Source organism: Pseudorasbora parva, chromosome 5, assembly GCF_024679245.1.
Source record: "Pseudorasbora parva isolate DD20220531a chromosome 5, ASM2467924v1, whole genome shotgun sequence".
Taxonomy (NCBI): Eukaryota; Metazoa; Chordata; class Actinopteri; order Cypriniformes; family Gobionidae; genus Pseudorasbora; species Pseudorasbora parva.
The window spans coordinates 28140939-28157938 of NC_090176.1; the positions used below are offsets into that span (position 1 = coordinate 28140939).

The following is a 17000-nucleotide window of genomic DNA, read 5'->3' on the forward strand; positions in this document are numbered from 1 at the left end:
CGACTCTTTTGGAGTTGACTCCACATCACTACCTCCACCCACCAGTCGTTAGCCTCCATTGGATGATTTGGGCGGCCTCCTTACAATATATAACTTTAAAGCAAACACCAGACACGCGGGTGTGCTGCATTAAACAAACCATTTCTTGTTTTTAATTTGCTTAATTAATACAAAATAATCAGAGCACACCATCATATGGAAGACTAAATCAGATTAAACGTGTCCATAATATATGTAACGTTAAGTTATACAGTTAGGCTATTTCACGGGATAACGTTACCCAGATGTGACATTTCTTCAGGACCAAATAACAAACAATCTATATTTAAAATATGAAATTTATTCAGACATTAAGAAATCAATAAACAATTATTTGACTTTTAGTAGGATATATCAGCAACGTAGCGTTACATTTGTTTCTTACCAATGAAATTGTAGGCTACAGTTTAGCCGGACATGTTTCTTTTGGTCCGTAAACAAACACTTCTCGATTAACATCGTTCTCTTCAATAACAATAAGGGTGCCAAATCTATCCGAAATCATATTTACTCTCGTATCTATATTAATTATAAGTAATTATTTAATAAAGAGATAGATACATGAATGAATGTTAGAAACAAACCACGGCCACGAATTTATGATTTCTGTGCTTTTGTATCCGATCATTATCTAACGTGTCTGCTTGATTAGTAGCCAAAATAATTTCGGCTACTAATCAAGCACATTCGGCTACTAATCGGCTACTAGTTTTTGCTTTGTGGAAAGTTATTCTGACGTTATTTTTTCTCTATTGTTATAATAACATAATAACGTTCCCAGAACCGATTTTATTATGGTTTATGTCATTCTTTTTACTTTTTATGTCATGTGTTGTTGGTAGGCCTATGTTTTGGTGCCTGGCCTAAAGTTATTCAATCGGTCCCAGAGCGTTATTCTATGGAAGCCCGTTTCCGCCACAGTTGAGTAAAATAAATAAATTATTCTTTAAGTCAAAATAATGAGAAACTTTCTCGAAATAATGACTTAACATCTCAAAATAATGAGAAACTTTCTCGAAATAATGACTTAACATCTCAAAATAATGAGAAACTTTCTCGAAATATTGACTTATCATCTCGAAATGAGAAACTAAGTCAATATTTCGAGAAAACATGTTCTAATGTTCTCATATCTTCTTTAATTCGATATCCTTACTGTGTGTGTCAGTGTCAGTAAACATTCAGCATATCTGTGACCCAGTTCGATTTTGGTTCATGGAACGATATTCTAATGTCATTTTAACGTTTCCAGTATGTTGTTCTAACATTCAGCTAACATTATTCTAATGCTATGACAGATTTTATTACCGTTATGTCATACATTTGACTTTTTATCTCATATGTTGTTGGTATGCTTTGGTTAGGTAGCCCACATTCTTCTAACGTTATTTAACATTCCTTTAATGTTATAATAATGTTCCCAGATGCTAAATGACGGTTGTTCAATAAAGTGAGTGACATCATAGCCTACTTGTAGCAACACAACACAAAATTTGTATTATTCACCCACCCCTCCACCTATGGTTTAATACACATTATCCAGCTTTCTGGTAGTATAATCACTTCAGATACACATCAATACAACTGATCAGTCACTCAAACAGTTTTCTTGACAGTCCTAAAAATTCCAGAGCATTCCCAGCAAGCAGTTTATCCTAAACAAAAGAGTAAAACGAAGATAAGCTGTAAAATGACAAGTATTGAATTATTGTATTAGTATGCTGCATGTACTTAATATGTATTAACTTAATCACATATTATTGCCCAAACTGAATAGTTTACCAGCAACTTTAGTTCAATGTATTTGCAATTTAATTTTTGAAATAAAATCTAGTGTGTTCAGATAGATGGAAAGATAGTTTCTTACCTTTAGCAGACTATCAAACTCATCCATGGATTCAATCAGTGCGCCTGGCTCCAGTTCCCCCAGTGGAAATGGGTAATCTGTTCCTAACATCACTTTGTCCTGCAAAAAAAAGAAAGAAGGCAGAATCTTTTTAAAACTAAACTAGAACTCTCACGCAAGCACACACACACACACGCACGCACGCACGCACGCACGCACGCACGCACGCACGCACGCACGCACGCACGCACGCACGCACGCACGCACACACACACACACACACACACACACACACACACACACACACACACACACACACACACACACACACACACACACACACACAGGTTCTGCTAATGAAACAGATCACTTATTGTTGTAGCTCAATAGTATGGTATCTGTTCTGTTGCTACTACTTGCTACTGCTGACATAAGAATTGAAATAACTATACCTTTCCTATGACTTCCATGAGTAACTTCAGTGAAAGTGGGTCATGCACTAGAGAGTCAGTGTAGAAAGAACCTATGTATTTGCGTGGGTTGATTTTGTTGTCGGCTGCACAAAGATCAGGGCGCACTTTGAAGCCATGCTCAATTCGGCCGATGGTGTATGGAAAAGCACCACCTGGAACACAAAGTATGCACTATAAGTAGCAGAAAAAACTCCACCTTTCTTTAATTCAAGGTTATCACTCCAGCTGTCCATGAAATCATGATTATCTAAACATAACATGAACAGCTTTTTTTTTACCTCCATGAGCAAAGCAGACCTTAAGTTTGGGAAATCTTTCAAAAACACCTCCAAAAATCATGGAACAAATTGCCATTGTAGTTTCTGCTGGCATACCTATCAGAAAGAAATAAAGTGGGGTCAAAAAAATTGTCTGTCAAAAATATACCAGTCTTCAATAAAACTAATACAACTGATTCAATAAAAATGATCACAATCTGCTATTAAATATAACAAAAATTGATGACCCATGTCAAGACACTCAATCAAACCCACCAACTAACCAAGGCAGCCAGTATTTTGCCATTCTACCATCTGTCTGCATGTCCCACGGATGCACAAATATCGAGCAGTTCAGTTCCTCAGCGGCCTGTCATAAGAAGCAAAATATTGATGACAATATTTCTGTATAAAATGCCCTACACACACTGAGTCAAAACTGAATGATAATTTGACAGAATTATCACTGTTCTCAGGGCAAATGCACTTACAGCATAGACAGGATATAGCTCTGGGGCATTGAGGTCCCATGTGTTTATATGAGAGCCAATCTGCACTCCAGGGAAGCCTAGCTGATTCACACACCGTCTCATCTCTTGTACTGCTAGATCAGGAGCCTGCATGGGCAGAGTGCCCAGCCCAACGAACCGCTTTGGGTATCGCTTCACTGTAGCAGCCAGATCATCATTCAGAATCCCACACAGGTCCAGTGTGTCGTGGGGCTTGGCCTTTAGAAATGAGGAACATTGGACTCAAATAACAGACAAACATCAAAAAGAATTTATAGTAATGGTGTAAAAGTGGTAAATATGGGGTTTTATGTAATCTAAATTGTTAGTTCACCTATAAATTAAAATTTTTTCCCCTTATGTCGTTCCAAACCTGTAAGACCTTTGTTCTAGCCTAGAAATCTAGACGCACCCGGCAGCAAATCTAATCTGCCCGCGAGTGTCGTCTAGCAACTCTCAATACCCTTCTGAGCTGTAATCGCCTAACTCTTGCCGGGCCAATCACATTGTGTATAGAGTCGGTGGGCGGGGCCATAATGACGACGGCCGAGTTGCGTTTGCGTGCTTCTAGTAAACACAGAAACTGGCGAACAGCGGTCTTTCGCATCAGCTTTGACCGCGACTCTGGAAGACTTGGAGTTAAGCTTTTCTCTGAGAAAAGAACAAAGAGCGGCACTGAAGTCATTCTTAAAAAGGGGAGATGTGTTCGGAGTTTTGCCCACCGGATACAGCGAATGTTTAATCTATCAACAAGCTCTGCTTCACCTTCGTTGCTCTGGTTGGTTGTAGCGTTATCCTATCGCGTGCTGAGTGAGTTTGAAAGACAACCGTTTATCCCGCCTTTCGGATTGAGCTGTCAATGGTAAGTTTCCAGACCAAACATCTTGATGTGGGTCTGGCTTGTCAGGCTACCTTTGTTCTTCGGAACTCAAATTAAGATATTATTGATGAAATAGCCTTAATATATCAACCTTAATTTTATGAAGCAAAAAATTTAAATTAAACAAAAATAATGATTTTATTTAACAATTTCTTCATGTCTGTGTCAGCATAGACATCATATGATGTCTATGTGTCAGTGTATTACGCTGCTGACGTAGTAAATACAGTCCAGCGCTTCCAAGTTACGTCAGAATGCCGGCTCACCATTGGCCAAACTTGTTTACGTGAGCACGACGCATGCGTGTGATGCTGACGCAAGAGGCCAATGTAATCTGTGTAGAAGACGAGAAGAAATTGTTGAATAAAGTCGTTATTTTTGTTTGTTTTTTTGCGCAAAAAAAGTATTTTCGTCGCTTCATAAAATAAAGGTTGAACCACTGTATTCACATTAACTATTTTAACAATATTTTTTTTGTCCTTTGCACCTTTCCGGGCCTTGAAATTGTTCATTGTGGCAGTGAAGCTGGGAGTGGTCAGCTCTCGGATTTCATCAGAAATATCTTCATTTGTGTTCCGAAGATGAACAATGGCATTAATGTTTTTGGAACGACATATAATGGTTATTTAAAGATGGAAAATTCATTTTCTCTTTCCCTTAAGAGAAAAGTGTCTCTGAAACTGAAAAAAGTGTTTGCTACATTTTTACACTGATTCTTACCCAGTAGCTGAACATCACAGGCACAGTGGAAAGAGCCTGTACTGTCACCCCTAAAACAAAATTTCATAAATAATTTTTTTTAGACAGATAGATAGACAGACAGATAGATGGTAGAAAGCTACATAGTACCGAAGACATGCTTTACTGTCTTTACCATGTCTGTCCATATCCCGAATCCGAGCATCCGCATCCCAACAGTTCTCCTGGATCACTCTGAACAATTTCCCATCCTTCATCATTTTAGCTTCTCCCTGGTACACACAAACCCATGGTGTTTTTAACAGAAGAAATTAGCTGCATTTTACAATTCTGTAATAATTTATCCAAGTTGCTACATAACAGTTTGTATTTTAACCCACTTGATGGCAGTGGAGAGCAATGTCAAATACACAGTATAATACACAGTGCAATGCAATGCAATGGACTTTAGAAGGAGAGAAGGTACAAAGTTTTCACATTTACATCAGGAATCAATGTTAATTTCTAGTTCAAAGAATATGTGTTTTTTTATATGTAGTGTCATACACTCAACCAAATATATTTTATTTAAAAATCATTATCATAATCATTATTACAGTAACTTTATATCATTATTTGTTATAGGGTATGTTGTGTTAATAAGACACAGATTTATCAAAGTGTGTGTGTGTTTATAGCAGCCATATTGTTGTGCTAAAGGTGATCCGGTTTTATACTGACACTTTACTAAAGCTAAACCCCATGTAGAGCTCTACAGCTGCTCAGACATGGAGCCCAGGGAAGGCCTGCTGTCCTCTTTTTCCACACACACAAACACTCCCGACTGGTATTCTCAAAAATGTGTGTTTTTAGGCTTGCTTATTTGGTTTAAAAAGAAAAGGAGTAAAAGCAAAAAAACAAAACAAAACAAAAACTGGGCTACTTGAGGAGCATGGTTTTATTTATTTATTTGTTTACATTGTCTGTTTATTCAGTCTTTCAGTTTTAAAATAGTTCTTCCTATTGCAACGAAGAACAGAATAAGTCTGAGTAGGCCAGAAACCACCAGAGACACCAGCAGAAACACAGGACAGAACAATCCAATTACTCTAAAGGCCTGCAGGTACATAAAGAGGCTGGCAGATGCTTTCACATCCTCCTGCACTGAGTGGAGGATCAGATCTGTCTCTGCTGCCCACTCATTCCTCATGGGGGTCGTAACATTCTCTCACACACTCACTTTCTCTCAGGAAGAGCTCATGCCAGCAGGATCTACAGTATGGCCAAGCATGCAGAACCTTTTCCATCCAGCTGGTGTTCTTCCACTATCCTCTGACTAAACTGCAAATTGAGCTGATTTTCACCATGAGCAACGATCATTTATGAAAGTGTAGACATTTTTAAATGTTCCAGTGCAGATATTTGCATGTTTAACTTACTTTGCAGTGATGGTGAAGTTGAATGAATCCATCATAGCCATACTTCTGCGAACAGGAAATGTCAATACTGAGTTCAATTTTATGTAATTATACGCTATACAAATAGTACACTTTTGCTATGGCAATACATCAATCAATAATGAATAAATAGACTTGTATTTAGTTTGCTTGTTAAGACATGAGAAATGATTAATAGAATTCATCATCAGCTCGCTCAGATAAACAAGCAATAAAGGTCAGGGTTAGTGATCAAACCCTTTCATTAATGTTTAACAGATGCATACATTTTGTGAGTAAATCTGTGGCCGTGTCTTAACGCTTTTAGTACTGAAACATTATTATTATTTTTTTTACATTAACACAGATTTTACTTTATATTTGGACAGGCACATTTTCTTTAGGCCTATATTAAATAAATGCACAACTGGCCACAGCATATCAAAATCCAAGTGAAATGATTGAAAAATTGCCAAATTAACTAACCCTTAAAATATTCCCTTATACAACCTACCTGTTTCAGGTCGGGCCATTCCTTTGGTAAAATATGATTATGAATATCGATCTTCATTCTGCTGACATTAGAGCACAGTTCTTAAGATTTGAGAGCCTTGTAAATGAATGTTCACTCCTCGTGCAGTTTTAAAGGTTCAGCAGTGTGTGAAGCAGAAAACAAACATTCCCACCCCCTGTCCTGTCTTTGAAATGGCCCAATGGAAACCCCTGGTAAAGAAACACCAACCAGCATTAGCTTTTTATAACTTGTGAATACATACCTGTACACATTTTATGAACTGTCTGAATCAAATTAATGTGTTTGCAACCTATGCAATATATGGAAAACTTAAATAATGGTTAAAATATATAGAAATATCTCACTGCCTTATCACCAGTGTCCTCTAGCGGTTACTGGAGGTAATACTTCAGTTATTTATCACGTCTTCTTGCTGCTGAAAAAAAATGTCATCAATTAAGTGAACATCTGTCCTCCATTGCCACAGATGCAAATACTGATGAGTAATGTTTACGTCGCAAAATAACAGCTGATTGAGCTATCTTAATCTGAAAACCATAACATTTTAATAAACAGATACAAAATTAAATCTAAAGGACATTAAATCTGAGTAGGCATAATGTATTTTCGCTTAGAGAAAAAAATAATAATAAATAAAAAAAATAAAACAAGGGACGAAGGCCTACATTTAATTTTTCAAAAATGAAACGTGATTAAGTGACCATTACATCAAGACCTGGTACTTTTGAGTGTATCCTTCTCGCGCTGTGTCCAAATGGTATTTGGAATTCACAATCGGTAATGGAACCTTTTGAGTGAGGAATTAGAAACCTCTTGTTGTATTCGAAATCGCCTCATATACCCTCATTCATTATTCCCTACATTAATTCACATAGTCCACTGTAGTGAGTGCATGGAAACGAGAAAAAGCTCACACAGAAGTCACTTTCAAACCAAACATGTTTCTGTCACCTGTCAAATCCGAAAGACAAACTCAAACATTTTACGAAATTGGCATTCATCCACACGCGAGTCAACGCGAAATTTCACATCACGTGGATCAAATGACAGAATTTTCAAAAAAGGATTACACTCAAGGCTCACAAAACACTGGTGTGGCTGTAGGCTAACATTATCACAAATTTGAGCCATGGCTCAAATAAGAATTTGAAATCAGATCAGACATAGATTGATTTAACTCCGCTAAAGAATTCTTAATAATTTTTCTTAATAAGTTCTTGTGTAACAAAATATCCTCAGTGTTCAGGTTTAACTGTAGTAAATTTCATGCAAAAACGGACACTTCAAAATAACAAAAAAACTAAACCTTGACAAAATAAGTAGAATTTGAGAGTGTCTAAATCTGCACTCACCTAAAGAATTATTAGGAACACCTGTTCAATTTGTCATTAATGCAATTCAACCAATCACATGGCAACCAATCACATGGCAGTTGCTTCAATGCATTTAGTGGTGTGGTCCTGGTCAAGACAATCTCCTGAACTCCAAACTGAACTTCAAAATGGGAAAGAAAGGTTATTTAAGCAATTTTGAGCGTGGACAACAATGCAAAACTATTTCTAGGGTTTACAAAGAATGGTGTGAAAAGGGAAAACATCCAGTATGCCGCATTCCTGTGGGCGAAAATGCCTTGTTGATGCTAGAGGTCAGAAGAGAATGGGCCTCCTGATTCAAGCTGATAGAAGAGCAACTTTGACTGAAATAACCACTCGTTACAACCGAGGTATACAGCAAAGCATGTTGCCTAGTCTGATGAGTCTCGATTTCTGTTGAGACATTCAGATGGTCAGAGTCAGAATTTGGCGTAAATAGAATGAGAACATGGATCCATCATGCCTTGTTACAACTGTGCAGGCTGGTGGTGGTGGTGTAATGGTGTGGGTGATGTTTTCTTGGCACACGTTAGGCCCCTTAGTGCCAATTGGGCATTGTTTAAATGCCACAGCCTTCCTGAGCACACAGGATGTACACATCCTCTGATGGCTACTTCCAGCAAGACAATGCACCATGTCAAAAAGCTTGAATCATTTCAAATTGGTTTCTTGAATATGACAATGAGTTCACTGTACTAAAATGGCCCCCACAGTCACCAGATCTTAACCCAATAGAGCATCTTTGGGATGTGGTGGAACGGGAGCTTCATGCCCTGGATGTGCATCCCACAAATCTCCATTAACTGCAAGATGCTATCCTATCAATATGGGCCAACATTTCTAAAGAATGCTTTCAGCACCTTGTTGAATCAATGCCACGTAGAATTAAGGCAGTTCTAAAGGTGAAAGACACAGCACAATATTTGTATGGTGTTCGTAATAATAATTTAGGTGAGTGTATATCCAAATCCACAACTTAATACAAATAAGTATTTATGTCAACAGTTTAGCCTCTTTATGCTTTAGGAATCTGGTGGTTACACAATGGCATTACACCAGTTTTTCCTTTTTTTACTCCCACGAGATGGCACTTAGCCTGACAAGGCAGACCCACATCAAGATGTTTGGTCTGGAAACTTACCATTGACAGGGCTCAATCCGAGGGGCGGGATAAACGGTTGTCTTTCAAACTCCCTCTGCACACGATAGGATAGCGCTACAACCAACCAGAGCAACAAAGGGGAAACAGAGCTTGTTGATAGATTAAACATTCACCATATCCGGTTGGCAAAACTCCGAACACATCTCCCCTTTTTAAGAATGACTTCAGTGCCGCTCTTTGTTCTTTTCTCAGAGAAAAGCTTAACTCCAAGTCTTCCAGAATCGCGGTCAAAGCTGATTCGAAAGACCGCCGTTCGCCAGTTTCTGTGTTAACTAGAAGCACGCAAACGCAACTCGGCCGTCGTCATTATGGCCCCGTCCACCGACTCTATACACGATGTGATTGGCCTGGCAAGAGTTAGGAGAATACAGCTCAGAAGGGTATTGAGAGTTGCTAGACGACACTAGCGGGCAGATTAAATTTGCTGCCGCTAGGGTGCGTCTAGATTTCTAGGCTAGATGGCACTAATCTGACTTCAAAAACTGTATTTCTTTATTTTATTTTAACACGAAATACTGCTTAACAAAAAAATGAAATTATGGTCACACTTTAGCTTATAGGGTCCATTTATCACTATTAATTATTATCTACGACTTTTGCCTGAATAAACTCCCAATTACTGCTTATTAGTTTAGGCAGCCTAGTTATTACCAGGTAGTTGGTTATTATGTAGTTGTTAAGTTTTGGGGTAGAATTAGGAATGTAAAATAAGACATTTATATGTGCTTTATAAAATGACAATATATGAAAATACGCATATTACTGCATAATATGGGACCTATGACTTATGTTGACCTATAAAGTCTATAGTAGGCTACTAAATATCAGATAGAATCACATTAAAAACAAGTGTATGATTGCTTAAACACAACTAGTACAAATTAACTGAACTGATAAAATAACAAAACTTAGAAAAGACGAAATAATAAAGTTTGTCAGTGTCTGAATTAAGGTTGGAGATGGCTATTGTGTCAGCTAGCACTGACTCATATATAGGCTATAAAACAAAAGGAGGAAGGAGGAACTATACCACTGCATTGCCAAGATCAGATGATGTTCAAAATAACAAAAGTCAAGATAGCCTTGAAACTAAAGAGCGAGGCATTTTAACCAAACTATTCCCATGTCAAAATACAGCTGGGTGGCTGCAGTTCTTGCGCTCGGATTGGAGTTGTTCTCGGTGGGAGGGCGGGGTGGGGGTCCGTTGCTGATGCTGGGCAGATTGCGTTTATCTCCGCATCTCTGCTCCGTTACCCTTAATGCTGCCACTGGATGGCTGCCCGTCGCAGTTCGACGTGAGATCGTTTATTGAGGGCTTCGTCTGATTTAAAAAAAGAAGAAGAAAAAAAGCAAAGAAACATGACAGACAGTACGACTTCTGAACCATGCCCAGTTCCCAATCCGACTATTGTGGACCCGTCGGCTGTGCGAAACGGACAATGCGCCGCTGCCCAGGATCCGAACCTACCCAAAAGAGGGAGCCAGGACGATCCTTTCAATATGGACCGGGACCAGGAGATGAAAATCACAGATAGCGTTGAGGGTCAAGGTAAACACACACCATCTCTCAACATGCAATATACCAATCTGTAGGCTACTTTTCTAGAGTTGTTTTAGAAATGCATGTAAAAGACAATGTCATTCTTTAAAGTAGGATTTATTTGGGATGTGATGTGAATAAGAGGAGGTTTGCAAAGGTTGCGGTCCAAAGGAGCACGCAGGCGCTCTCGAAGCTATTAATAATTCAGGTGAGCACAAAAAAAGAGACAGAGTTTAAGTTAAGAAACCGGAGATTAAACATCCTTAATGGGTTTAGGAGTAGGCTGTAATTTAACAAAATATATGTTAACCAAAAAGGATAGCTTTTAAGTGAATAGATGGACATGTTTTGTTATTTCAACGGAGCAGCTTCATAAAAAACAACAACAAAACAGTTTCGTCTTGTCGCGCTTTGTATGTCGCATTGAGTCAGATACTTCACCACAAAGCGGCTCAAATGTAATGTTTAAGCATTTTCAAAAGTCGCATATATTTAGTTAATTATGTTATAATCAAAAACTTTCTTAATTCAACGTTGGTGATCAGCAATGACGTGGGTTTGCATGCATATTAGGCTACGTCACGATGCACTTTTCTCAGTAAATGCAACTCCAAAAAACTTTTATTTTAAATTTACAACATAATGTGTCATTTATTAATTTATGTCTCTAACTAACTAACTACACTCTAAACAATTCTGGGTTAAAAACAACCCAAGCTGGGTTGAAAATGGACAAACCCAGAAATTGGTTTGTTTGAACACGGTGAATGGACCCATTCAAACAACCCAATTTCTGGTTTGTCCATTTTCAACCCAGCTTGGGTTGTTTTTAACCCAGAATTTTTTAGAGTGTAACTAACTAAAGTTAGTTAGTTACACAGAAATTAATAAAGGAAATTAAAAAACACAGAAATGAGAAATTAATAAAAATTTTTTTAAAAAAAATAATAAAAAATAGTTAGAAATATAGGCTTTATATATATATTCCATTTGAAAGTGGTTATATAAATTTAATAGAATAGTTGTTTGTGACTAATTTTTCAATATTTGGGAGGGACAATTATTATAGCCTATTCTATGATCTTGATTACGGACCTGCTATAACCTTAGGACCGGAAACTTTGTTGGTAGGCTACTTCTCAAGCCAAATCTACAGCTGACTCGCACCTTGAGAGGAGCTGTTCAGAGGTGCATCTTATCTCATATCAGCACTTCCACTCTTAGAAGCAGCATTAGTGTGCACCTGCAGGTTCTGAGTGTTGCTGTATGCTAAAGCACCCCCCTGTGCAATCAGTTTGAGCCACTGAATAATGCATAAGACCCTTCTATTCTCCACTTCATGGTGAAAAAGTGAGGGCATTAAATGTGAAATCTAAGAAAAAGGCCGAGCTTTGTAATTTAGTCAAATATCTGTTTGCTCAGTGCATGGCAGCCATCAGGATGGACAGCTTGTTTGGGATAGAACTCACATTGGCAGCCTTCAGTAAATTCCTCACACACATGAAGCAAGTAGACTTTAAGCCATGCTCCATGGCCAGTTGGCAGTCATAATTGTTGGCACTATACTGTCTTATACTTTTAAAGAAAATAATCCTTTTTTTCTACTGCAGTTTTATAAAATAGGGTGCACTGTTGTTTATGAAACTAAAAATTCTTCATATTATTCATTGAATTTAAATGCAATCCTGTTGTCAAAATGAGGCATATGTTTTTAAAGGGAAGCATATCCCTTTGCTTCATTAATTCTGAAATGGCTTAATTCCACTTAAAGCTTTTCCTACAAGTTGAATAAAAAGCAAATCTATTAGTCGACGTCCTTTAAGCTATCAGGAGGAATGTTTCCCTCTCTTTCATGCATGCAAACCCTATTAAGCATGGAAGAAATGCTGGGTCATGTGGATGTCCCGCTTCCACATGATTAGGAGATAGATGGAGTGGGGGCAGGCCCTTTACATTGAGTTTCAGCTCATTTTATGTGCCACTAGTCTAGAGTTTGCATGAAAATGTACAAAACTAGCAAATTTACAGTGTGTAAAGGTTTGTTTGGTAATAGATAAAGTTCAGCTTGACTGGAGTGTGCTTTTAGTTTGGAAATGAAACAGTCTGGAACTTATGGGTTACATTTGTGCGAGTGCAATGCATGTTCCCGATCCTTACTGATGAAATAAATCATGTGAGTGGCCACATTCCCCAGTTCTGTTTTTCAGCTCTTACAATCACACTGACTGACCACCCATTGACTCTGTGCTCATAACCCTCAGCATGTGACTTCCACAGGCCGTCAGATCAGTTCGGTGTACATGGGGGAAGATATACACAGCCTCCCACTGTCACGATGACATAGCTGCCATTCATTTTGAACAGATGACAAAGGCATATTTGAGTTTTACCTCTTTGGCAAACACAGCACAATATAAACATTGCTTAACAATAGACAGTCAACAGGTTCTGCGGCTTCTATTCACTTAGTCTTATTCATAATTACATTCACGGATTAAATGTGTGACCTGTGGTGTTGTATTTATCTCTAATAATGCCCTGATAAAGATATCTGCTGAGGGACACAGATGTATTGTCTCGCACATACACATATATGTCATTTGGGAATTGCATGTCTCGGGTCAGACGGAGACCTCAACTAAACATTTAACTATCATCTTGTAAATGATGCTGTTGTCATAATAAGTCATCACAAGATAATTGTGAGCCAAAGTTTGAATTGAAGAAATAATTTCACTTTCTTTCTTTTAATTGCGACTTTATATTTCGCAGCGTGACTTTATCTCACAAAGTCAAACTGATGGATATAAAGTTATATTACTGTTCAGAAGTTTTGGTTTAGTAAAGATATTTTCATTCAGCAAAGAGGCAGTGCATTGATCAAAAGTGAGAGTAAAGACATGAGGGCCTGGTTTCACAGACAGAGCTTAGATTAATCCAGGATTAGGCCTTAGTTCAATTAGGACTTTAAGTGTTTTTTATAATCATGCCTTAGAAAAAAAAAAAAAAAACCTTAACTGGTGTGCATCCTTAGACAAAGCAATTGCAATGACATATTTTAAGATATCAGTGCAAGTTGCTTTCAGTTAAAACAGCCCAAACATTTTAGTCTGGGACCAGGCTTCAGCCTTGTTTTTAAAACCGGGGGTTATTATATTACAAAACAATTCTATATAAAATACTTGCACCCTTGAACTTCCTATTCACAAAACAACTTGTGTCAACATTAAAAGAAAAATGTTTCTTGAGCACCAAATCAGCATTTTAGAATGAAGACTGGACTAATGAACTTTCTAATGAACGTTTTAATGAACTTTTTTTTTTAAAATAAAGCTAAACAAATTCAGTTTTGCCACAGAAATAAATACAATTTCGAAAATATTTTAAAATAGAAAAAGTTATTTTAAAATTATAACATGTATTCACAATATTACAGTTTTTTTTACTGTATTTTTGTTTGCAAAAAAACAAAAGATTTTAAAGGGTAAGTTCACCCAAAAATGAAATTGATGTCATTAATGACTCACCCTAATGTCGTTCCACACCCGTAAGACCTCCGTTCATCTTCAGAACACAGTTTAAGATATTTTATATTTAGTCCAAGAGCGTATCTAAGTGTAGGCCTATGCACACTATACTGTCCATGTCCAGAAAGGGAATAAAAATATCATCAAAGTAGTCCATATGTGACATCAGTTAGTTCATTAGAATCTCTTGAAGCATCGAAAATACATTTTGGTCCAAAAATAACAAAAACTACGATTTTATTCAGCATTGTCTTCTCTTCCTTGTTTGTGTTCAAACCTCAAATAAAGATTCAAACGGTCATGAATCAGTGAAGAATCGATAAATGATTGGTCTTACGGGTGTGGAACGACATTAGGGTGAGTCATTAATGACATCAATGTCATCTTTGAATGTTTCCCTTTAAAGGCTCTAGGGCCAGATTTGTACCAGAGCAGACCCTCTTTTGGCGTCTAAAAAACTACTGTCAGGATTTACTAAAGATACGCAGTGAAAATAATTGTGCTGAAAAGGCATGGACAGGGTTATTTTTGTGGCTGACATTATTGCATATGCATTTGTAGGAGTTTCCCTTTCAGACACAAAATGTATGGGAGAAGATTATTCAAATGAATCACGCAAGGTGATTTACTAAGGTTTACGCTTGTCAATTTACTGGTCTTTGCACTATTATTTACCGCCCCAAAATGTCTTAAACCATGTGCTAATTTGCACTGTTCTTGGTAGATTGCGTAGGTCATTATGGAAATGATCCAGCTGCATCTGTGTTCTTTCATTTGCCTGTCATCAGTAGATCATGAACAGAACTCTCCACTCCCACTGGCGCTTTTATGAGATTGCACTTTCACGCTAATTTGCCCTCTTTTCTGGCCCATAGTGTACATTGCACAATATGAAGTCATAAGGCCCTTTTAATGTTTATTAAAAAGGCTTTCATTGCTGTCTCATCTTCCAGTAGCTAAAGATCTTGCTGGGCGCCTATCAAACAGCATTTAAAGTCATATCATAAATTGTGACTTAAAGCATTATAAACTAAATGTATCAGTGGCATGTAAATCTTATTGAAATAATTTTGCTCTGCTAATTAAACAACGAGCAATTGCCTCACAGTGCATATTCATTTCTGCTCTTTAATATACCACTACTATCTCCAGGTTCAATGCCTGTCATGGTCCAGTGAGTAAATAATCATCCCCTGTTGTTTGTTCCCCTATAGTGCACTTAATGTAATTGTATAATGGCCTTTAACTAGTGTTTTATTTACTATGTCGACAGGTCTCTTGGAGAGCAGCATGCGCCTGAAGCCTCACGAAGCTCAGAGCTACAGGAAGAAAGCTCTGTGGGTGTCCTGGATCTCCATTGTGGTGACGCTCATCCTGGCTGTGGCCGCTTTCAGTAAGTTGGTGATGCTTTTCCTGGCTGTGTGATGTTCTAGTTTGGTCAGAACTAGTCTTAATCACAGACCGCCCACAGTTCACAGACTGTCTGATGCATATTACGCACAATACTGGAAAACAGTACTTTCTCAGTCTGGCAAGCTCCAGTCTTAATTATGCTGACTCAATTATGATTGCTCTGATTACACATTTTCTGTACAGCTGTTCGTAGTTATGTCCCAAAATTATTATGATAAACCAAACAAAAAAACATGCCACTATTGTGGTGTAATATATTTCAGATAAACCGGCATATTACATTAATCTCTTCCTATCTAAGTGGGTTGTTCTTGGCCAAAATAAGCTGCAGTGTGGACCGGACCTTATGCTGTTGATTCAAAGCCCTGGCTATGTGAGACTAGTTTGAACCGGTAGTGGCATCCATCGGGATAGGCAGCTAGTTAAGACTAGAATTGGCCGTGTAGTGTAGAGTAGACCTGGCCACTATGGCCAGGATAGGCAGTCAGAATGGCACTGCTGAACTGTAGTTCTTAAATGTTTTAGGTTTTCCTAGTAGTTGGGATGTGGTTTAGTAATTACAGGAAACTTGTATTCCATTATATTGATAAAGTTAGCGACTAAGTATGAAGTAGTTTATGATCTCTGTAGGTCATGCTGCTTTGCGGTAACGAGTACTGAATAAAAAAAAAACAGCCTGACCTGCTGGCAATTTGATTTAGCTGTAATTCGCCCATTTACATTCATTTCTTCTGCTTCTGTTACACTTTTGTGGAAACCAATTACAGACTCACTAATCCACCTGGACACTATTTGTGGGTTTAACAAGAGGACGGATAGAGAAGCGAGGGATCGATCCCTGTTGATTATGCCTCTTGTGCAGTAGAAAATACAGAGCAGACTCCCCAGACCAATGTTACACTTTAAATTGAGCTTGGTCTGGTGATAGTCAGACAATGCTTTTCATGATTTGAAATTTGTCATAAGAGAGCTAAACAAATTGTTCCTATTGTTCTGGTTAGGTAGAAAACCCTTTTTTATACCTTAAGTAAACAAACACATTAATAAATGTAAAATAGAATAACAAATCTATAATATAAAATAAAGTAACTAAACAACTGTATTGATACAGCACACAAAGTTTCTGTTAAAGAGTTAGTTCACCCCTAAATGAAAATTCTGTTAATTAATTAATTAATTAATTAAAAAATTAATTACTTACCCTCACGCCGTTCCAGACCTGTAAGACCTCTGTTCATCTTCTGAACACAAATTAAGATATTTTTGTCAAATTGCTCAGAAAGACCTCCATTGGCCATAAAGTCATTTCCTCTCTCAAGACCCATAAAGGCA

General features: G+C 37.7%; 2 protein-coding genes across 2 annotated transcripts in view; one reads left to right on the plus strand and one right to left on the minus strand.

Annotated features, from left to right (window-relative positions):
• Positions 1 to 320: 320 nt before the first annotated feature.
• On the minus strand, positions 321 to 6790 carry acmsd (aminocarboxymuconate semialdehyde decarboxylase). The gene is made up of 10 exons (XM_067443760.1): positions 6633 to 6790; positions 6122 to 6166; positions 4879 to 4975; positions 4725 to 4774; positions 3107 to 3343; positions 2892 to 2985; positions 2637 to 2732; positions 2338 to 2510; positions 1907 to 2005; positions 321 to 1694 (listed from the first exon to the last, which is right to left on the minus strand). The coding sequence occupies exons 1-10, from the start codon at positions 6687 to 6689 to the stop codon at positions 1632 to 1634; spliced, it is 1011 nt and encodes a 336-aa protein (XP_067299861.1). The 5' UTR covers positions 6690 to 6790; the 3' UTR covers positions 321 to 1631.
• Positions 6791 to 10374: 3584 nt separating this feature from the next.
• tmem163a (transmembrane protein 163a) overlaps positions 10375 to 17000 on the plus strand; it is a 42620-nt gene continuing 35994 nt past the window's right edge. The window contains exons 1-2 of the mRNA XM_067443761.1: positions 10375 to 10737; positions 15529 to 15648. Coding sequence (XP_067299862.1) covers positions 10548 to 10737; positions 15529 to 15648 — 310 coding nt within the window. The 5' untranslated portion in view covers positions 10375 to 10547. The remainder of the gene's footprint in view (positions 10738 to 15528; positions 15649 to 17000) is intronic.